Raw genomic sequence first — 23,360 nt, 5'->3', positions numbered from 1 at the left:
TCTAACACCAGACTCACCTCCGTCTAATGCTTTAAACTCACCAAACTCTCCAATTGAACAATAATATGTGAGCACGCACTGAACCGTAGATAGAAATATAAGAAATATAACGACAAATTCATCAAATGGTTCAGATAACGCTTGAGGGAAAAAGACACATGTAGTGAGTACATGCCGCTCCCATTCCGTCTAATAACCCGGACGCTGATTCAACGAAAGCAGTAACATCTGGCAACCAGACCTTGTGAGAAGGCATCTTTTTTCCCATGAGAGGAATATTATCGATTTATCTCTAGGCACTGCAGTTGCCCCACGTGTTCCTAGGAACGGTATCTTGAGACAAGAGGTCTATTTGAACAGGTTTCATTTTCTCTTAGGACTTTTACTAACACTCGGGCAGGAGGACGCCGCATTTTTGGAAACCAGTCGCCATGAAGCGATTCATTGTTTTATCCCTCTTGCTGGTGCCCACCCTGTCAAAATACAAAGGTAAGTTTTGCAAAATAATTATTTGGACATATTTTGTAATTTCCAGCTTGAACAGTTTTATGCGTTTCATTTTTTAGTTGTAGTTATTTCTTTACCTATGATTTTAATTTGGCGTTTATAAGCTTTGCTTGCGTTCAAATTACCTCCCAACACTGCGTGAGCGCACCATGGTTTCAAGTCCTTGGCTCCGAAAATTCCTGAATTTATACCCAAGTTATATTGTATAACGTGGCGCTCATTCTGCTAAAAGAAATTCAGGAAAAAGGTATGAAGAGGAACGCTGTGACGATATAGAATAATCAAATCCTTGTCCTGGTTGATAAAAAAGTTACCTATAGTATAAGCTTCATCGCTAAAAAAGGATCATTCAAGGGCTACACAGTCCAGCCCTTAGCGAAAACTAATACGTTTGAAATATACCACATTCTAATTTGAGTGCATTTGAAATACAATTCATAATTGTAAGTACACGAAAAATATACCGAAAATATAAACTTCTTTTTTTGTTACTTAGTACTAAAATATACTTCCAAAAACCATTTTAAAATACCTTTACTTAAACTACATTTGAAGTTCCCTTCATGCGTTTTGAAATATGTAAATACTAAATTAATAGGCACAAAATACCTTTCACATATATTTCTTGAAATATATATTTAATTCATGCAAAATATACTCCAACCCTAAAAAAATGGAGCAATCAAGAATACGTGCAGAATACTCTTAAAATACCTGGAAATCGTAAATACTGTTGTGTTATACTCTAAGTACCTTTTGACTGCAATACTTTGGTAGTTTGACTTAAACTACCAAAATATTTAAAAGCTCCCCTTCTGAAGTTCACTTCAAGCAGATATGGAGTACACTGAAGCGCCTAAATACATTTGATTAGTTTGGCAATTGAATTGCGCAGCATCGCACTGATAAATCAGCCCAGTTTATATTATTGTTTCCTTTTTTCTATCAAGAACACACCTGATCAGTTCCTTGCACACCAATCACAAACGGGGTTCGGGAACTACAACCACAACATTTGCTGATGCTGGAAAGCTTCAGCAGGTGCTGTGACCAGATACGTTTGGAGTGGTTTTGTTAGCACAATGTTAGTTCACTGAACGTGTATACTCACCATTGTACGTGATGTGAATAGTAACTTTAATACAGTGACATTAACTACCATATTAAATAGTCAACTACTAAAAAGGAAAGGCAAAACAACTACTGTAAAATATTTATTTTTCGCGGGCTCAATATTTTGCGATTTAGGTCAAAGTTGGAGTTTTGGAATAATTCGCAAATTCTAATTTTCGCGACGCGCTGGGATCGCAATATAGATTTTAATGTTTTTACATTTTGCCGGAATTGTTCACGGGACCTATTTTTCGGAATTGTAGGCGATTCGCCAACTTTGCGAGAATTAGGTCCTCACGAAAATAAAGTCGTTTACAGTATTTTAAAGTGAAGAAACTGCCTTGATTCGCTTCGCCCTGAGTGGTGCTACGCAGAGAAGCAATAACATGTATTTTATGAGCCGTTTGTGTGGATATTCTTTTAGGGACTGTGCGGAATTGTTATTAGTTGTACCAATGCCTTTTAGTAAGAGATATCGTCCACGAACTTCAAAACACTGTTTCCCCCTTGACAGACTCCCGAGGAGAAGATCGAATACTTGTAACCTTAATAAGCGCAGAGGTGGTCACCGAAAAAATTATTACCTTCAATATGTAGGCTATATAAGGCTCTAGAGCAGTCAACGGGACTGTGAATGAGCTCTTCAGTGCGTCATGGTGTTTGTGTTTGTGTTCGTTTCTAATGTGGCTTTGTGAGATGTATTTAGTAGTGCCTTCAAATACCACCGGGACACCATTTGCTGACAAAATCGAAAATAAAAAAAAAAATTGTGTAACCGGTTTTTAATCCACAAATGGCATCTTGAGTGTGAAGGAATAATATTTTTGGTATATCTAAAATATTTTTTGATTCATATTTATAATGTATTTTGAATACATTACGCGCGTATTTCGAATGCGGCCAAAATAATACAGAATAAATACAAAATGAATATTCGTACTAAATACATTTCAACTTCGTTTGAAGTACGGCCTCTTTTTGCTAAGGGAGGGGCCGCTTTAATGACAACCATTTCGGATAGGGGCACCTCAAGGTAGCGTTTTAGGGTTATTGCCTTTTAACCTGCTTATTAATGATCTAGTCAGTATGGAAAGAATACCCAATTTTTAAATTATGCTGGTGATACTAGTTTATTTGTTTAAGGAATAATACAGACAGGCTAATTTCATATCAAAACACCTGCCTAGCAAAAGCTCAGTACGTTAAGTGCCTTAAATTCTTTAATAAGAAAAGAAAAGTAAAAAAAAAACGATACTTTTTTATCTAAAAGCTACAGTATGCTATGCCACCACAAAATCGTGAACTACTTTGAGGTTGAATTTGTAACTACTTTAGGCGTGTTTTTCCTCCAACATATGTAATGGGAATTTTATATTTAAAACCTTACACCTAGCTAGTAAATATCATAGGTGTTCTACACACGTATCGTCGTATCTTGCCGACTAGTCTAAAACTTCTGATATATAAAGCTTGATTCAATTCTCGCTCATCCTATTGTCACCTAGTCTGGGGAACAACGACAAATACCAACCCGAATAAATTATTTGCGTTGCAGAAGAAAGTAATTCCGATCATAGCTAATGCCTTGTATAACGCATATGCTGAACCACTTTTTTACAAATGAAGTCACGCAAAAAAAATTATATTTCATGCATATAGCTGGCGACAGTGTACGCTGCATCCCGTGAAATTCTTAATCATTCATCAAAAGAATTTATAAACCAACTTTAAGTAATATTCTATAAGGAGTGCGCAGCGCCGGATCCTTGAGAGCGCCGCGTCTTCGAACTAATTAGGGGTTACAGGTTGTTCAGCCTGCACTAACTTCTGCAATGATGTTTTAAAATAAGTTTCTTGTGTTGATGCAATAAATACCAGAGCAATACGCAACAATAGTATCCTCTTGCGGATAAAGGTTTGACTATATATCACTGATATTGGTTACTGCCTTATAAGTTGGTATTTTTCCTGTCGGCCGACCTGTTAGAAAGGGGAAATGGGATTCGTCATGCTGCACTTCTGCAACTTCTTTGCTGCCTCCATCACCCATTCGTAATATGCTAGTAAACGCAATTAATTTAATTTGATTTTTAAAATACTAAAATCACATACTTTTAATATTAGAACGCGATATGGCGTTCCTGCTTATTTGTCTAGTTAAACGCTAAGGGTGTCCAGATTTTACATCGCCAGTAACGACGATTGGTAACATCTCATGAAATCAAATTTAGCAGCTATTTTTGTTTAGGACTACCGCAGTTTAGGAGTTCTTTGAGTGTGCCAAAATGGTTTTCTTGCGTTGCCGATCAGGAAAGGCAAAAAAGAAGTCATATCTTAATGCATGCTTTGCAGATGATTAAAGTGTGTGCTTAAGAACTAAGTCATGATGCGCCTTCTATAGGGTTCAAAGGTAATTGGAATAAATAAATAAATACATAAATAAGTAAATAAATAAATAAATAAATAAATAAATAAATAAATAGTTGCGCCCTCATGCCTAAGAACTATTTACGTAAATATGCAATATAGCTAATGATATTCCAATGCCAGCACCCGACAACGCTGCATTCGTCTTTCATATGATGCAACATATGGATAAGTCGTACACAATATTGTATAAAGGTTATGAATGTTTTAAGTTAGGGCTTAATCCGTGTAATGGAAGACGTGGCTTAACGTTCAAAGTTTAATTGAGTTATGCACTAACTCGTTGGTAAGAAATCTCCCACATAGGGTGGTGAATTTTTTTTATTACTCGTTATGTTTATGGCAAAAAGAACACTCTTTCCTTGATACAAAAATTAACTCGAACGTAACAGCTTCCCTCAATTATTCACCAGCTTGCCTCCAACTGGAACCAGAAAACGCAACTATTACAAACTCGCATCAAGAACAGATTTCGTGATTAAATGTAACAGAGAGGAAGCATATATGTTGCATTAGTTACTGAAAAATCAATGAAACTAAAGGTTTTTCTAGGGTCCTTTTTATTTTTTTTATGCGTTTTAATTGAAATAACTTACCTTCATATAAATACAAATTGTCCCTAATGAATAAAGGAAACACAGATATTTTCACTGCCCGTGAATTATTGTTTATGACAAGAAATAATAGAAATGACGTAGACAGGTACGTAACGAGGATGTGGATACATGCCTTCGCGAGTTGAGTCTACTCAGGCCGGACCGGAATAATGTAGATGTCGAAAGAAAAAATAGGTGGACAAGGACAGCTGCACCAGTGTAAAGTTAAAAACTAATTTGCTTGAGGGTTTTTTATATTCGCTTCTGGTGTTCATTATCATAATCAGATCCCTTTCGTGAAGGTCGGCTGGCCTCGACTATTTATCTTCGCAAGGGAGAAACAGATGTCCAGCGCGGGTTGACGTTTCGTTCCATAAAGTTTTTGTCTGCAACGACTAGATAGGGGTAGACAGACATCAATTTAATGTTTGCTCCCTCACCTTGCCAATATGGGGAATTTTTGACCTACCTAACAAACCGGTATAATCATTTTTTTTATTTACTAACCCCAGCAAATCAACTAACGTATGTAGAATTCATTTCGCTTTAACCCTGCATTTTGCCATAACAATAACAAACAAGGTGTGTCCCTTGGAAGATCATCACGGCGCTTCAGTTAACTTCTCTCGAGAATTAACCTTATGCTGTATAAACTTGTCGTAGACCAAATTGTTGGCATATTATTCAAGTTAAACAATTATCAGTTGTGTTTTTTAAAATTACTGTAAAATTTAATCCTCTGGCAAACTTAATATATTTTTTTTCGTTCAGGACGCCTCAGAAATGTTTATTTTTATTTTTGTTCTTTGTATTTTTTTTTTTCTGAACTTAGGTCATGTACCTACGGATATCCCTAAACATCGGTGCAAATTGCACGCAACGAATTCAATAAATGTATTTCTTTGCCATATCTTTGTAGACGAGAGTCTCGGAATGTTTCTTCTATTTTTTTTTTTATGGGAAGGAAAGGCGCATACCTGTGCTCAAATTGTTTGCCTTTCGCTGGAAAAGGAAAGTGCGGAAAGCCTGAAATTCCGCCTGACACCGACGAGGGAGACAGGATCATCGGCGGTCGCACTGCAGTAGGCGGAAGTTGGCCATGGCAGGTCGGCATCTACACGACCAAGTACTCACACTTCTGCGGCGGCGCGCTCATCAGTGACCAGCACGTGTTGACAGCGGCCCATTGCGTCTGGTGAGAAAGGTTCCGATACTTTCTCTTGCATGGTGCCTTTAAGCCGCAATCAGACCTCTCACACGTCGTACAAAAAACAGGATGATCGTTGCACACACGGTGGTATAATTCTGTGCGGTCACATCTTACGCATGACCGAGGCATGTTTTCTTCATAACTATGCATACTTCGAACGTGTCTGCAGGCAGTCTTTTTATCACCAATATAACTGAGTTGTAGTACCAGAAAGAAACATGCCCCTGACATAGTTGCAGACTGCCTTTGCATGATGTTTTAGTATTGGGATCGGTGGTTTAGTAGACCAGTGAACTGCGTAAGAGGATCGCCAACATCGCTGTTAAATACAACTATGTGACTTGTAAATATTTTCTTTTATAAGTTTAGTAGAAAAGTTACCATTAAAAAAAACTATCTAATGTCACGTAGATGCTTGCGATTTCATTAGTGTGACAAGATTATACATCCTGCATTTTGTTAACAGCTGCAATCGCAGATCAGTGCTCTTTAAGTACTCTTAATGCGCTTGTTCGTTGTTATTTCCGTTGCATTCGGGGGTTCTTAATTCTGTAGCTTCGATACACTATATAAACTCACAGCTCTCGTCATTCACATATAATGCGGTGCGCATAAAAAAGATTTAACAATCGCGGGAGAAAAACAAAAGGATTCAGAAATATTCCCAGCATAATAATCGTGAGCTTTAAGAGCACTAAGTCTGAATTATAAATAATAGAACGAAAAAAAAACACCTTTTGCGCGACTGACGTTTTTTTTTATGAGATATATTTATATGCAAGTTGAGTTAGACAAACACTGAGAAAAAAAAGTGAAAGCCGTTTACAACTTCCTGTAACGCCGAATCGGAGCGCAGCTCTTGAGGAGGAGGAGTGGAGGGTATATTCCTCCTCCTCCCTCGTGATCATGCCTGCTAGTCCTCCTCCCCTCCTGCTCCCCCTCCCTCTCCTTTACCACCTCCTCGTCCTTCAAGCTCCTCCCCTCCCCTCGCCTCCGCCTCCTCGTCTCTCCTCCCACCCTCCTCCACCTTCGTACTGCTTTCCTCCTTGCCGCTCAAGCCGGACAATGAGGGGAGGAGGGGAGGAGGAGGAGGGGAGGAGGAGGGGGAGGAGGAGGGGAGGAGGAGGGGGAGGAGGAGAGGGAGGGGCGCGGTTACGCCGACGCCGACGGCGACGGCGACGCCGACGGCGACGCCAACGGCGACGCCGACGCCGCTCAGGCTGGAAACGGGCCCCTAAGAGCTGCGCTCTAAAAACACACTATCATGACTTCAAACTTAGTTACTCAGTCAATACGTCCGTAGACGGCCTAGCGCATTGCCAGAGAAGTCGCTTCCAGAAAACGCAAGTGGAAGAAACTGAGAGAAAAAGATGAAAAGATCTCTCGCGGAGACGTGTCTGCTTCATGCTGACGTTCATGCATTTATTCCTACGGCCTCACCCCCCCCCCCCTTTTTTTTCAGGGTCGCTTGCACAAACACATGCACACATACGAACACATTTTCACACTTTTTTTTATGCGAGCGCAGATTTGTTCAGTAAATATTTGTCATATCCCAAACCCAAACAAGTTCTTTATTACATTTTCACAAAACCATGAATTAAAATTAGACTAAATGTAATTATAAAAGTTCATTCAGGACTTTTTAGCATATATTTTAAAACACTTTTTTGCTGTGCTCTTTTTGACCCATACTTGACTTTATGACAAGATCAGACAACACGCCAAAGAAAAAAAAAAGAGACTAACTTATTCAAATTTGTTAATTCATGGCGCCAAACTGGGGTCTAATAGGGGATTCCTCCAACACGCTTGTAATTGCGACAGTGATTTGCATTCGTACTAACAAGCAATAAAAACACACATTTTTATTTTCTTTGATTTGCTACAGGAGTTCCAAAGTGCAATTCATGAGAAGACTATGTCAGTCACAACCGAAGTACCATGCCGTGAAGCCTAAATAAGGTGTTTACTAGGAGATTGAGGCAACACCCCAAAAAAGCTATGTATCAACTGAAAATGCGAACAGTGAAGCCTTCCCCTGGAGCTTTTTGGCGATCGCGTACCAAATGTTTCGGTCTCTACCCAGAGGATATCGGATTTGGTTCCACTCCGGTTTTTCGAAATTTTAAGTGCCTCAAAATGTTTTTGACAAAAAAAACATATTTCGGTTTATTTCACCTCTGAAAACGTGAGCATCTTTTTGTTTCAGGGAAAGGATGGCGACTGATATCAATGTTCACCTTGGCTCGCACCAACGCCTAGCCATGGACAGCACCGAAGTGTTGGTCGGAGTGGATGATGTCTGCGTGACTCCCAATTTTCGCACTACTGGAAAGAGCGTAGGTTACGTTTTCCTGGAAAAAAAACATTTGGAAATATTCTACAGTTGTCCGCAGGAGTGAAGGCGCATTAACAAAAACTTCCTTCACTCGCGTGACTCAAAGGATGCACTTTGTTCCGGACGCTTCCGATTGGAATTCAGATGACGGATCTTTTTTTTTAATGCTAAGCAATTGTTGGCCGGGATTGCGATAGCCTAAATTCTAATAGGCGTTGAGATTTCACACCTAAGTCTTCGGCGATCTGATGTTGCGATGGCACAAAAAGTACTGGTTGCAAAGCGAACCCGCCCTCTAGCGGTTCTTAATAAGTTAAGCTAGATCTTTTAAGTTAGACCTAAATACCAGGGGTTTATATAAAGGATCTTAACATTCCGTTTCAGCACACATTATATTTATGGGTTCATGCTTTCGAATGCGAAATTCTGGTGTCGGACGACAGCTCGGTGCTTATCTAATCCAGTGGTCGGCAACCAGCGGCCCGCGGGCCGGATCCGGCCCGCGAGGTAGTATCATACGGCCCTCAGCCTCCCGGTAACCCCCGCTCCCCCCTACGCAGTCAGCTAAAAAAAAAATAAGGTTGACTAATCCGCTGCACGTCTGCGAGCAGACTTTTCCACGAATGAAGCGCATAAAATCCAACTTCCGCTCACGAATGACTGACGAGAACCTCCGCAATGTTTTGCGACTCGCAGTTAGCAGCTTGAATGTGGATGTTCGTAGTTTGGCGAGCGCAGTTCAACACCAAAAGTTTCACTGAGAGGAGTCTCTAGGTTTTCGTGTAAATGTCGTATCTCATGTTGTTTGTCGTGAATTAAAGAAACTGTTCATTTTCGATTTATGCACGTCAATGTAAATTCGTGCAAGTGGTTTTTTTTTCAATTTTTACCCCCCCCCCCCCCCCCCCCCCCGCTGCTTGCCGTCCGCCCCGTTCCGCCTTGGCTTAGCGGCGGCTCGGCCCGCTTCGCTAAAAGGTTGCCGACTACTGATCTAATCTAATGGCAAGGAAAACAGGGCACACCTCCAGGTAAAATGGGCATGACCAGAATACTTACAAATCAAATCGGTGCGATAAGAAAAACAGAAACAAGATTTGGACGAGGAGGGAGCAAGAGAAAATACGTAGCCTTGATGGAAGTTCAGTGCGGTCCGTTTCCCGGGTAACCACCAAATAAAGCTGGGGCTAAAATTTTCTTTTCGTGAAGCATGGGCTTGCCTCATCAAAAAAAAAAAAAAATCTTGAATTTGGGGTTTTTCGGTTATCCCCGAGTTTTATCAAGCCGACTTAAAAATTAATATTATACTTGTATCAGTATATAGCGAAAAAATAGAACCCTAATCATATTAACTTAACATATCGTAAGTTGAAACAACTTAAAAAAAATTATATTGTGTATACTGAGGTTAGTTGAGCGCTAGCCCACTCGGACACCGATCCCCCTATTCAGATGACGGGATTTTTTTTTTAATGCTAAGCACTTTTTGGCCGGGGTTCTGAGAGCCTGAACTCTGATAGGTGTTGAGAATTCACACCTAAGTCTTTGGCGGTCCCATGTTGCGATGCCACAAAAAACACTTGTTGTAGAGCCAATCCGCCCTCTAGCAGTTTTTAGGAGGTAGAGATTGATCGTTTAAGTTAGACCGAAATACCAGGGGTTAATATAAAGGATCTTAACATTTAGTTTAGGCACACATATTATATTTATGGTTTCGTACTTTTGGGTAATAATTTTTGGTGTCGGGCGAAAGCTCGGTATTTATCGAATCTAATGTCAAGGAAAACAGGACGCGGGCGTCGGATTTCCCAACCTCCAGAAAACATGGCCATAACTCGAATGCTTACAAATAATCTCGGTTTGACAGAAAAAAAAAGAAAAAAAAAAGAAGCAAGATTGGGAAGAGGAGCGAAAAGGAGGCTCGGAGTACGTGGAGCTCGGAGCACACCAGCTCGGAGCACGTGGAGCGAAAGCTCGCGCTGCAGAACCCAGCGATCCTGGGTTCCATCCCCACCCCTGCCCGCTTTGATCTGGATGAACATCGTACCTGCTTGTTGTCGTGTATCCCTTCAGCGTGGTGCACGTCAAAAGACGCCAGGTTAGCTGTTGTACCGCACTGACTTAATTGCTCGTCTATATCTAAAACACCAGACGCCCTCTAAGACAGACTAACTTCAAGCTGTATAAACATACAAACAACAATTTCCCTTGAGGATAGGTGAAACGGAAGCAGCATTGTCAAGTAATGTGATGCCAACTCGTAAGAATATGTTTAGATTGTCTCTACAACGGCTTTTTGTTGAAAATAGTGACATAATTATTACTGGAAATGGCTGTCCTACACCCTTCAATATGTTTGCGTTCTTGTGTTCTGTTAATGGTGCTTATAACTCGTATTTACCTTCGGAATTCTTGATGTATAAAACAATGAATGAAAAATCTATATAATCTACGCCCCTAAGGATAAGTATGAATTGCATGCCTTTGTAAGGGGGTAAACATGAGAAAAGAAAGTGAAACCTTGGCAAACGAATTCAATATTTTCGTGGAGAGAAGCCACATTCGGACGCACTTAAGAAAGATGCAAGTGACTTGGGTAACACCTCGTTGAGTAGCACATAACTGTTACGAGTGTAGCATTATTTAACAGATTAAAAAAAAATCAAGTCTATTATGTGTTTTTTAAGCTTATTATCAGATTTCAAACCACTGTGAGATAAGATTTTAACGCACATAAAACCAAATTTGAAAGTTAGGCTTTCCTGAGAACCTATCCAGAAATGGTGATGTCTTGACGGAAAATACTATGGCAGATACGTATGCGTCATAAAGTAACTGAAAATTGGGATAAAAGGAAAAAAAAACTTAAGTTTCAATCTTTGAGCGGGTGACCCGCGGACGGGATTTTGGCAGCGAACCTTCGACTTCTTTTATAGCATTACTCAATTTCAAATGTATCCACCTTACTCTATCTACATAAGATAATATGTATAAAGACATAGCAAAATACTTGGTCAGCGCAATTGCCATTCTAGAGATGATATCGTTTAAACATGATTAAATACTGCCGCAGTAAACACGGACGATGAGCAAGAAACAAACACGACAAGACAACGGCTGACTCACAACCGAAGTTTATTCTGTGAAAAGGAAACTTCCTAAAAAGATTACACACACAGAGAACGTAATGAGGGGGTTACCCAGTTTGGGGGGGGGGGGGGGGGGGGGTCTATTAGTCACTGTCTGCCAAGAAAAGGAAAACATGTTTACTTTACTTTCGTCAGCTTTCAAGGAAGGCAATATTCGACCCACTCAAAAATAGTAAAGAGGGCTATTGCCATTTCATGCCTTCGATCGGCCCTCAAGAAGTTGCGCGTTCACTCGATAAAAGAGTTTCAAGTGGCAGTTGCCTTAGGATGTTGGGGTTTCCGTTGGGCCAATTGATTGAGGTTACGGGTTCTCTTTTGAAACAAGCACAATGCATAGAAAAGAGAAAGACAGGTGCGGAAAGCCGTCAAACGATGGTATTCTCATACGTTCATCGGGTTTACCACAACCTAAATCAGGTGGGAGGTCGATACGGGATCCTTGTTGTGTTACAAGTTCCACAAAAGATGAACCAGGTATGCGCGCGATTCAGCGCTAGCGCTGACAAACGTCCGCAAGCTAAGTGCACGAAAAACATCAACAATCGTTTATGATTTGTACATCGGATGTCGTCTACCGGATACCCATATCGTGTGGAAGATCTTAAGTAAGCCATACCGGAAGGTGTTTAAATGAAAGGTTGAGAGAGCATGCTTACTCCTTACGGGCTACGGTCGGGGGACTTACCACTACCATGCCAGGGATTGTTCATGTCTCGCTTTTTTTAAAGACACAGTTGTTGTGGGCAGACACCGAGACGAAATGACTTGATAAATAATTGAAGCATCCTTTGTTTCCATATGTGTTAGTGAACCATCGGTGGCGTAATCCGAGAATGATATTACGTAGCTTCGGTCTAACGTAAGTGCTAATCTTTAAGGCAGTATTTCTGCGGCCTCTAGCTTCTTGCTAAGCGTGCGTTTTAATCTGTGTGTGTGTAATCATGTTTCAGAAGTTTCCCTTGTTTCTTTTTCATAGAACACACTTCAGTTGCCAGTCAGCAGTTGTCTTGTCGTGTTCGTTTCTTGTTCGTCGTCCGCGTTTACTGAGGCTGTATTTCATAATGAATTGGGCGCTGTCAACTGGCCCAGTTTACGACCGTATACACCCTAAAAAATGCCTGCGCATCTATTTATTCGAAGAACTCTCAAAGAACCAATCGCTGCGATCTACGAAATCAACTCAGCCAATGATGAGGTGGAACATCTGTTTAGACCTACATATTAAGTCTGCGCTGTGTGATTACGCAATGCAAGCATGACGCTTTGCATTTGCTTAATTTCACAGCGCGACTTTATTTTTAGGTCTAAACAGATGTTCCGCTTCATTATTCGCAGAGTGATTTCGCAGATCGCAGAGATTGACTCTTCGAGTGTTTTGCGGGTAAGTAGATGCGCAGGAATGTTTTAATGTGTACTTGCCTAATATCATACTTGTGCCGCGTATTATCTCCTATACGCATACCTGAAGTAGGCTTATAACTGATCCGTGCCACCTGCTTCGTGGTTAACAAACCGGGGCTCGGACGCAAAAGCGCGTATAGGATGCTTAGAAATGCGGCCGCATTCGCAGTAAAATATGGCACGATCATAGAGTGACAAATCATCCTTCTCCTTTTTTATAAATATACCCTAACATGGTTTCGACGTAGTGCAATCCTGCGATTGATCCCCGCAGGCAGGCTTCGAGGACATTGCCATCCTAAAGCTGAGCCGCCGTGTAAACACCAGCGCAACGGTGCAGCCCGTCTGCTTGCCAGCGAGCGGCCAAGAACTGGCCAGTGGATCGGAGCTCTACATCACGGGCTGGGGTGCCACGAAAGGTGAGATATCACACCCACGGCATGACGAATATGCTGCGGTCACTGCGACAGCCATGGACGACTTCAAGAACGCGGAAGCTTATTATCTTCACCTTCCTTACCTACCGATTTTCCTTTCGGTGTTCCTTACCGACTCACGCCACAGTTCCACGCGTTGTTGGGCGATAATAACTAGGTAGCTAGGGCCTCGCCACGCCCTTTGTAATTATCGGTTACTTTGCATACTCCGTTCCGCATTAAGCCCGAGCGCAGCCCACACTACGCTCCGTTGGGACCGATCAAGCTGCGTCAAGGCTTAAACCAATCACGCACAAAAAATTACGCCGTGATCCCGCACTTCTTTCCAGTGCGCGATTATTTTAGCCGTTGATAGCAGACGTGCAAAGGCAATCAGTTCCGTCTCGAAGCACATTTGGTGGCGCATCTTGCATGGCCTGAAGTCCCGAGATTAGAGCTTCTTACAAGTAGTGGCATTCTTTGCAGCGCCGACTACGTGATGCTTCAGGTTTTAGAGAGCGAATGGCGGCACAAAGCAGAGGTTTCAACTGAATGCCGCCATCTTGCTCCTGCGTAATGTGCTTTGTCATTCGTATTGGTTATCGTTGCTTGTAAAAGAGATATCGAGGGACTTCAGCATGGACCCCCATCGGATGGTAGAGTCCGCTGCACTCCGACGTATAGTGTGAAATTCACTATATTCAGAAAGAGCTCGAGAGAAAGCAGGACGTGGCTTTTTATACTCACGTTTTCCACGTTGCAATGCGTTCTTCTGAGTTTTTTTTTATCTTCCCGCAAATATAATTGGCTGTGGAACAACACTAAGTTGCCAGGGGTTCGCCACACCCCTTGCTCTGTTTTTAAGCTTTCAGTGGCAAAGTAGCCTTCTTACATGCAAGACTGAAGCAACTAGTTCTTGTTTTATGTTATGCTTTTCTGATATCATTAACTACCGAAGACATCACAAGGTGCACGTGGTTTAATTAAGACGTAAATTGTTTGTCTTGATTTCTGAACCAACTTTCTTGAAATGTGTGGTTTCCGCGATAGCAGCGATGAAGGCGGGCAGGCGTCTTAAGCGGCGAAAAATTACAAACACGAATTTTGACTGATGAACAATTTTACAAATTTAAGCACAATAGTTCGCTGTAAAATAGCTTTGGACCAACGCATTTAACCGCATGCCCGTTTATTGAGCTTTGTCCGAAAAAACGGTGTGGCATATTTCTTCTTTAAACTATTATTTCAGTACGAAGCCCTCGTTAGATTTGAGCATTTTAAAAGTTCTCGTCAAGATTTAAGACGGTTCATTTCGCATTGTGAAATGCAATGACTTCTCGAGAGCCTCCGGAGAAACAGCTTACAAATTCACACCTCCAGCTTTTTGCAAAACCTTGTGTGAAACGCGCAACACTGCTAACTCTGAGGAAGGTCAGTAAGTTCACTGTCCTGTAGAATACAGACAGTCAGTCATGACAATCAATGAAAGGATGGCAGCGAATGACGAAGCTAAGATTGTGAATATTATGATATATGATATTATGATTATGATTATGATTATATTATGATTATTTGAATAAGGTAATGTGCTCTGGGACCATGAGCAAGCGAAATGTAACGTTCATTTTCCAAAAAGTTAACGTCTCTGCGTTCATCGCTTTTTTTTTTCTAAAATCTTATTTGGAGTTTTGTAACTTTCTGGGATATCGGTATTGTTTGCTGTGATTCGCTGTGTACTGTTCTGCAGGAGATTTAAATCAGGTATTTTTAGAATGTACCATGAGCAAGCAGTTTACAGTTTTTGCGTGTTTCTCTAACAACTGAATAGCTGTCATCAAAATTGTTATGGTGAAAAAATTTGCTCATTCGGGACACCTAGTTATGTTCTCAAATTTTGGGTTTGCTTTTCAAAACATTTCATAACAATGTGAAAAACGCCTAAAGTTCTTCTCGTGTTGTCAATCTCCCGATGTATATATATATATATATATATATATATATATATATATATATATATATATATATATATATATATATATATATATATATATTTGAGTGCTTGACCTCGAATGCAAAAGCTTCTTAGAACAGGTTTGAGTGGATAACGCCGATAGCGCATTTGCATCGATTATATGCGAAGAGGAATCAAAGGGGCAATGCAGGCGAGCTAGTTTAATCTCAGAGCTTGGTGAAGCAGCTCCTTGTCAGTTCATAAAGTTAGACACCGAAATAACTAGGACGCAAGAAGAGAGGCTGACTGGACGAGGTGTACTTTCAAATAAACTTTATATTGAAAAAAAAAAAACACGAACGCGAACACAAGTTGAAGTACGCACGCGCATGGAAAATATTTTGCATTCACCACGCAGATAATAAAGTGGCAAAAATTAGCACGTATTTCAATGTGATACGCTCGTTTCTAAGATACGAATATTCCTTATCTGTCAAAGTTAACGAGGGAGCACTGATACAGACATTGGTTCCATGGGATCTAACCTTAAATGCTTCCAGAATTTCGGGCTAAATTTTATTCCTCCTCTTTCCAATATTTTTGTCTCATTAATATTTGGGTTACACTCACAGTGATCACAATGTACGGCCAAGTGACGAGACGGAGATTGCCTAGTTGGCGCATAGTGTTTTCTGATTCCATAGTTAATGCATCCCCTCGTCTGGTCAACATACACCCTCCCCGTATGACAGGGGAATCTCGTGAATGACGGCAGTGACACACCCGCGGTACTTTGCGACGTGCTTTTTTTTGCAAGCCTCTCCTATCACAACGGAGTCATCTGGGCTTCTATGAATTTATTTTGCACAATGCAGGTAGTTTATTTAGAGCAGAAAGAAAACAGAAATGCCTTACCGATTAGCTAGCTTCTTCAAGTTGTGGGATAGTCTATGTGTGTAGGGTAATACCGCAGGACTGACCGCCCTCCTTATGCTCAGCTCACAAACTTATCTGTTCTGCTTTTTAGCCTCCTTTAAAAAAATGTTTCTGACACATCGCAAAGCACACTGGGACGGAAACCCGCCGCTGCCAATCTGCTGAGCTGAGAGTTTAATGATGAAGGCCTATTTTCTTGTGTCCACGTTGTTTTTGGTGTCTAACTTTATGGATTAACACCCAACTAGCTCAAATCGCCGTTTTAACTCTCTGTCCTTGATTATTTCGTGGTGTATCATCGATTTGTAAATACGAAGGAGCTTGCCATTTTTATGTGCACCTTTAATTCTTATTTTAGAAGTGCCATCTAAGATAGGCTAACGCAGAGTACATGCTTTACTCATAGACATGCTATGTACCCTGTAATCAAACTATCTTTGTTATAATAAATTCCGGACTTTGCACAACTAGGTGATATATGTATTGCTAATTACACTGAACAAAAAAGAGAGCAAAAACAGTGGGTACGAAAACAGATTATTTTCAGTGACACGAAAGTAGGATGTTTTATTTTTCGTGTGCACATTCAAATGGTTTAAAGCCAAATCCCAGATCTGGCCAGTTGTAAGCACGAGCGAAGCCAACATCGGATTTTTTTAATATTTGTACGTAATAAATATGTGCCTTTTATATGAGACCATTTTAGAGTATGGGATTTTGTGTTTTTTCTCATTTGTTTTATACGTTGTTTTTTTGTTTACCGTTTTTGTTTGAATTTGTTTGAATCTGCTCATACTCATTTGTTTGAATTCTGCTCGTGTGGGTAACACCGTTTGGTGTATAAAGTTTTAACCTCTTGCTGAATGTGAGGAGTGCAGAATATTATATTCACTGGGAGCTTGCGGAGGCCAGGGCGTGGATCATTATGTTAACGCGTCTTGCTTCCTGATTTGTTCTTCGACGTCCTTTCCAAGTATTGCCCAAATATCGTTGGAGGCGGAGCAATAGCCACATGCTCGGGACTTACCACGCGCTGAGTTTCTTAAGATGTCAGTGCCTGTATATTATCTTGATATGGTAAGGCATGGGCCTGATTTTTTTTTATTCCCCACCTTATCCAATTGAAGAAAAGAAAAAAAGTAGAACGTTGAGAAAAGTCGGTCTAAATTGTTTAATCTTTTTGGCGGTTTTCACTGTTTTCTTTTAGCGAAAAATATGAAGTCGAAGTCACTGGAACTCAAGCAGCTTCTGACCACAGCCATTCCAACCAAGGAATGTTCGGACAGGGATGGTGTACCAGCACCCCCAAGTCGCTTCTGCGGCACGCACCGTTCCGGTTCATCCTGCTACGTGAGTCACTTTCCTCGGGGCCTCCTGGTAGGCCCGTTCGCCGGACTCTTTGCAGGCTATTTACGCGAAAGAACGAAATCTTCGAAATGGGCGCCTAAATTATATGCTTCAAAAAGAGACAGAATATGTAGAAAATAAACGGAAGCAATCAGAAATAGCTCTTTATTTAGATATTTTTACTTTGTACAATTTCAACGGAAGTTGAAACTGTTTAAAGAAAAACCCTTAGTACGAGTGAGGATGTAAACATTTTCTAAGCTTTTAAGTACACATAAAAAAACGTTTAGGAAATATTTTTTTTTACATATTTCCAGCTTAAGTGCTGCTCATTAAATAGTTCCCTGAAATTATTTCTGCTTTTATAGTCAACAGAAAATAATCATCTCCAAATATTCCCTTTGCAAAAAACGGTAAGTTAGCATATTTCGCTTCGTCTTTTGCTTGGTATTTCTGCTGGTACGGGCACAAATACAAGCAGGATACAACCATATACAAAATAAAAACAGAATTGGAGCAGAATCCGAACTTAAATGCTCGTATTCTTGATTATAAACTTTATTTTATTTTTTTCACCCTTTTTTGTGTTATGTACAATGCAATACCTTTAACAAGAATAATACCAATCGCCATTTGTTCGAAACCCTTCGTTTCACTTTTTATTATTGGCGATATTTTTTTTTTTATAATTCCAGGGTAGATGATCTTGTTTTAGTGTTTTTGTTTCTTTTTCTCTCTATTCACACAGGCTACATTTTTTGCGACCCAATCGCGTTTGGGACCATCTCGATCACCGCAAAGTGAGGCAACCCTCTTTGTTAGACTCATCTTCCAAAATCGATTGGTTCTGTGACAGAACCTATTCTCGTTTCTCTAATTATCGATTGATGGTCCATCCCAAAGGGCATCTTTTCTTGGCATTGTTATGAACGCACAGCTCTACACCCACATTTTCATTAACGGCCAAGGGTGTGTTGCAAGAACGGCACAACTTTTTGCCTCGGAAGAATACCGGCTGCCTGATATGTATCTCAATATCCCCGAGCTGTGAAACGTAATACCTCGAGGTACGGGCTCAGAGATCACATTTTGCTTCCCATGTGAGTTTTCTTTATCTTGTTGCATTTGCAGTTGCGTAAAAAAAAAGAATAATCTATGATTTCTACATTCCACTTGATAACCTGCAGTAAGAATCAGCCACCTGTTTGAATCCAGGGCTTACCTTCGACCTAGTGATTATATCAGCAAGTCACTCACTGTCACGCTTTGAGTGCGTGCACACTCTGTATTATAGTACTGAAGTCTCCTGGGTCCACCAAACGATCAAAATAGTAAATTCAAGTAACTACATCTGGAAGTAAAAACAAAATCGGCAGAGACATTTAAGACTTTTTACGTGTGGAAATGCTAATGCCCGTGTGCCACTAGAGCGACAGACAGAAACAAACGACAGCGACAAGCCTCAAACTAAAGTCTTTCGCGATTTGAGAGACTTTCTGAAATAAAGAAGGCAATACTCAAACACGAGCATTATGCACGCGAGGTTATCTTTAGCAGGCTTGCAAACGCTCGTGCATACTTTATGAGCACCGAGCGTGCTGCATGGGTTTGAGGCTTGTCGTTGTCTTTTGTTTCTGTCTGTCGTTCTAGTGCGACACGGGCATAAAGGACATGACTCACGCACTAGACACAGCTTTAGTCAGCCAATAGCGTGGAGCCGCCGAGGCGTCGGGGGAGAGTGCTCGTCGCGCACCCCGGAGGCCCGGGTTCGATTCCCACTTAGACCGGAATGTATACAATTTTCTTTTCAAAGGCAATAATCTGCTTTGTTTACAGGAACCTCCCTTAGAAATTAGACGTCAATCTGAGCATTTTTTTACGTGTTTTTACTTTTGACCATGTCGGCCATTTTTGGTGCCAACGCTCGTGCACGCCGCCTAGGACGCCTGATTTTCGCGTAATGGGACATGTAATGCTTTCGCATAAAAAAAAAAAAAAAAGACCGCTTGAAGGTGTAGCGCAGCGTTTTTGAAATTTGGGCAATTAATTGGGAAAATCAGTCAATGTCAACACTTTGTGAGGGGCGCGAACTACAGAGGACTCTTCAGCAGCTGTCATCATCATCTCATGCGGCGTAGGGGTAGGAGAGACCGAGCAGGCTGTACAGATACCTAAGCTCTCCAGTTTGATTCAGCCGTCGTTTGGTAAAGGGGGAAAATCTACTTCACGAGCTATTTTTATTTGAGGAGTGATATTTCTGGTATATTGCATTTTATTCCGGCATGAGTACGCGGCGCGTGGTCGGGCTGATCAAACGCTTACTTTGCTGGGGCGACGAAGTGCCGGGATGGTGGTTGACTATTCTCTACCTTAGCACTAAAGCACTGGAAAATGAAATAGCATATCTAGCGCTTCACCCGAATACAACACCTACCACGGCGAACAGCCTGTAATTTTATTATTTTCCGATGGAATGAAAACTGAGGAAGGAATGCTTCATTGAGATGAAAATGGATTCTCCAAACTCGTCTTCAGAACCCCTAATCTACGGGTGTCGACATATCGAGGCATGCTTCATGCACAAAGCACCGCGCCTAACACCGCCAAAGGTCGCGGCGGAAGGCCATAGTCCAGACAAAAGAGAAAATGACCCGGGTCAATGGGTAGGGTAGCCAGGGGAAATAAAATGGTTTCGTTGAGTTCGGGTAGATGGCGTACCAGAAACTTCTGTCCCAGAATACGTGACATGGCGACCGCCAACCGCAACTGCAAATTAAAAGATATTATATATATTTTTTTTTGATTGCGCGGAGAACCATTGCATCGAGCTATTATGTGCACCCTATATAAACAAAAATGCGTGGATTAAGTAAGTATATAAATAACTTAATTAAAGCCTTTTATTCTTTTACTTTCCACTTTTTTTTGTTAAATGCATCGTCCAGGAGGCGTGGTCAATCACAGGTTTAAAAATCTTTGTGAAAACTGTTGTTTCCTAAAACCGTTTCTATATCTACCAATTTTTACTGTATCTCTGCTCCGTTTTGCTCCAAGTCCGACCGGAGCCGACGCTGAGATCAGATGAACCCAGATCAAGCAGCATCAAATGTGCATCGTCATGGTGCTCGTCCTCTTTGTGTTTTTGCTATCACCGACGAAGCCAATCACGCGCAGTGAATGCGCCGTGATTTTTTATGCGTGATAATTAGTTTAGTCGATGATTGCGAACACCCAGAAACGGCGAGCGCTGTGAAGATACACATTTGGTCTTGCTTGATTGGCTCCATCAAATCGTTGCGTAGGCTGCGGTACGACCTAATGCGAAACGGCGTAAAGACCCGCGTGACGAAGATCTCTTCTTAAGGGGACACTAGAAACCTCGAAAATGATATTTTTTTTTTGCTAGGAGATTTATTATACTGTTAGGAGACTACCCAATAAATATCTTGATACAGAGTCACGTACATCTTTTAATAAAGCCAAAAAACTCGCCTGCTCGAAACCGAAACCGAAACACGAGCACGGAAGCTCATGGCCGGAAATCACGTGGCTGAACCCGACCGCGTTCTTTTATTCCTCCGCTTCTCCGGTTTGGGAAGCAGACGACGGCGAGCACGACGACGACGCATTTGCGTGTACCGTTTATCGTGCGATTGTTTCGCTCTAGTGTCCCTTCCGCTCGATGTTCTGTGCTCGAAGATCGATTGGACGGTGCCAGGAACGCCAGTTCCTAAGTAGCGGTCCTACGTCCGTCGTAACGTTCGTCCGTCGTGCACCGCCATCGCGTCGTCCAGCCCGCTGCACGTCGCCATATTCATAATGGCGTGTACACGTACCACCTGGGATCTGTGCAACATTTTTTTTATTAACTTATGTGCAGTTTTTGGAGGCCACAAAAATAAAGTTAATATTCTTTTCCATCCTTAATATTAGATGTGTTCCTTAGGCAACCCAGGACATTGAATATAGTTGCTACACATGGTTTGAACACCACGTGTCCATAAAAAAGAGCTATAGCGTCTGAAACCGGCCACTTCTCGACCGGCTGTTTTTTTGGGCGGAAAAAAAAAGAATTTCGAGCGGCAAATTGTGTTAAGCGGAGTTGGGCTCTGATAGGTCCTATTCACATAAAAACCTCGGCAAGCATAAATACTTCGTCGACTGTACCTTTAAGCCCGTTACCTGATTCATCAATCTTACCCCATCCGTAACCGATGTCCACGTAGGGTGACAGCGGAGGACCCGTGGTCCACAAAGCCAACGGTACCTGGACCCTGCACGGCATCGTTACTGGCGGTCCTATCGTCTGCGGTTCAAACGCGGACCCGCTGTTCTTCGCCAAGACATCTTACTACGTGGACCACTTCATCCAGCCGTACATGGACCCGCGTACGCCTCGGAGGGATATTAGGAAGATCTGCAGGCTCACCTAAGGTGTTTATTTTTGCAAGCTGTGATTTTGCAATAAACATAATGGCGTGCTGTAATTTCTGTATTGTGTATTTGGACTTGAGCAAAAGAGTAATCGGCGAGTGACGGTATTTTGGGGCACAGTGCGTAGCATAAGAGAAATACCCGAGGGTAACAAAAGCTGTGTGTTTTAGGTCAATGTATGAGAAAGCAACTTGTTCAGTTCCAGCATTTTGTTATTATCAGCACTACGCTTCTTTTATTGTCGCTGACAGTTTAAGAAACACCCGGCGTGTCGAGTTCCGTGCTTAATAATATTGATGTCTAGCCGGTGAGATTGTAGTATCAGACAATGAGAGCGCGAAACATTGAGTCGCGAAGCAGGAAGCGATAATATATGCCGTGTCCTGTGTTTCTTAAGCTGAGAGCGACTATCGCTGAAAATGGCGGATGCACCTGCGTCCTCTTGCGTAAATGGATATGTTGTACAAACTTTAAAAAAAACAAATCCCGCGGGAGACTTACAATGTTTACGTTTCTTTCTACGCGGTTTGATCTTGTGGCTTTCTCACCAGCTAACACCGAAATCTCGTTGTCCATTGAGTGATAATAAGAGGCTTAGAACTTGCTGCGGCGCACCACTGTTCCTGATTGAATAGTTGATGTTATGATGTCGAGTGTCTGTGTTAGACAGGCCGAGCCGAATTCAGAAATTATGAGCGTGTAATAATTTTTCTTGTGCCTGAAAGACAACTTTGCACCTCGTCGCTGGACCTCTGGTAACGTGTTATATTCCGAACGAATGTAAGCTGAGTTCAACGTTCTTTCCGGTGGATAGGCCTTCATATGTTTCTGGGTACATCCAGGCCTACTTCATATCATGCCGAATCTCACGGCAGGTGATGCAGTTAATTAAAAACAAAATGAGTGACTTACTGTTTGCACTTTCTTTAGTCCCCGTTTACTGTGCGCTGTTTGCCTTTTCGTCAGTGTGAACCAACTAACCCACATCGCCACCCTTTTCCAGCCAAGCCCTATTTGGGAACCCTACGTTTCGATGCCTACTCGGCTCTTCTTGAGGGGTGACTGTGGTGATAGCACTTGAGGAGCAGCGTTAACATAAAAAATAATGGTACCACCGTAAAAGAAGCCGAAAACAAAAACACTGCCCCTCAACGGCTATCGCCAGAGTAACCTCTGAAGAAAAGCTGAGTAGGCATGAAAATATAGGGTTCTCAATTCTGATTGACGTCGCCAATTTGTTTTTTTTTCTTCTTTTTTTTATATATTATTTTATGCAACTAGCCTGATTTCAGTCGAATGTTCACGTTCAGGTGATACACTACATGTCTGAAGGTTTGAGCTGGTTCCTGAGGCGTCTATGAGGCTGTAAAACTCAAATTGAAGTAATCACGCCTCAATACTAGTGAAGTGTGCACTAAATGTGGGCGATGATTTCAAGAGATTGTAGCCCATGTTTGAGGAACACTAATACGGTCCCCCCGCCCCCCCCCCCCCATTCTAAATTCAACTCATCATAATGTTCAGTGGTGTTTAAT

The 23,360-nt window shown here is 41.6% G+C and overlaps 1 protein-coding gene across 1 annotated transcript; it reads left to right on the top strand.

The window, feature by feature from the left end:
* Positions 1-118: 118 nt before the first annotated feature.
* Positions 119-21,878, top strand: LOC121834263 (chymotrypsinogen B-like). Its single transcript, XM_042288014.1, has 6 exons — positions 119-489; positions 5,655-5,838; positions 8,066-8,195; positions 13,016-13,160; positions 17,252-17,394; positions 21,618-21,878. The coding sequence occupies exons 1-6, from the start codon at positions 432-434 to the stop codon at positions 21,822-21,824; spliced, it is 867 nt and encodes a 288-aa protein (XP_042143948.1). The 5' UTR covers positions 119-431; the 3' UTR covers positions 21,825-21,878.
* The last annotated feature ends 1,482 nt before the right edge of the window (positions 21,879-23,360 follow it).

The sequence above is a fragment of the Ixodes scapularis genome, unplaced genomic scaffold (assembly GCF_016920785.2).
Source record: "Ixodes scapularis isolate PalLabHiFi unplaced genomic scaffold, ASM1692078v2 ptg000890l_1___fragment_3__unscaffolded, whole genome shotgun sequence".
In the NCBI taxonomy this organism is placed as follows: Eukaryota; Metazoa; Arthropoda; class Arachnida; order Ixodida; family Ixodidae; genus Ixodes; species Ixodes scapularis.
The sequence above is the reverse complement of the archived record's forward strand: the minus strand, read 5'-3'. Positions and strand labels throughout refer to the sequence as shown.

What these genes read in the sequence shown, in the direction of transcription:
- LOC121834263 (XM_042288014.1), top strand. Translation starts at nt 432, where the DNA reads ATGAAGCGATTCATTGTTTTATCCCTCTTGCTGGTGCCCACCCTGTCA. An exon ending in ACAGCGGCCCATTGCGTCTG is followed by an intron (nt 5,839 to 8,065) that starts GTGAGAAAGGTT and finishes TTTTTGTTTCAG; the next exon opens with GGAAAGGATGGCGACTGATA. An exon ending in GTTCCGGTTCATCCTGCTAC is followed by an intron (nt 17,395 to 21,617) that starts GTGAGTCACTTT and finishes ATGTCCACGTAG; the next exon opens with GGTGACAGCGGAGGACCCGT.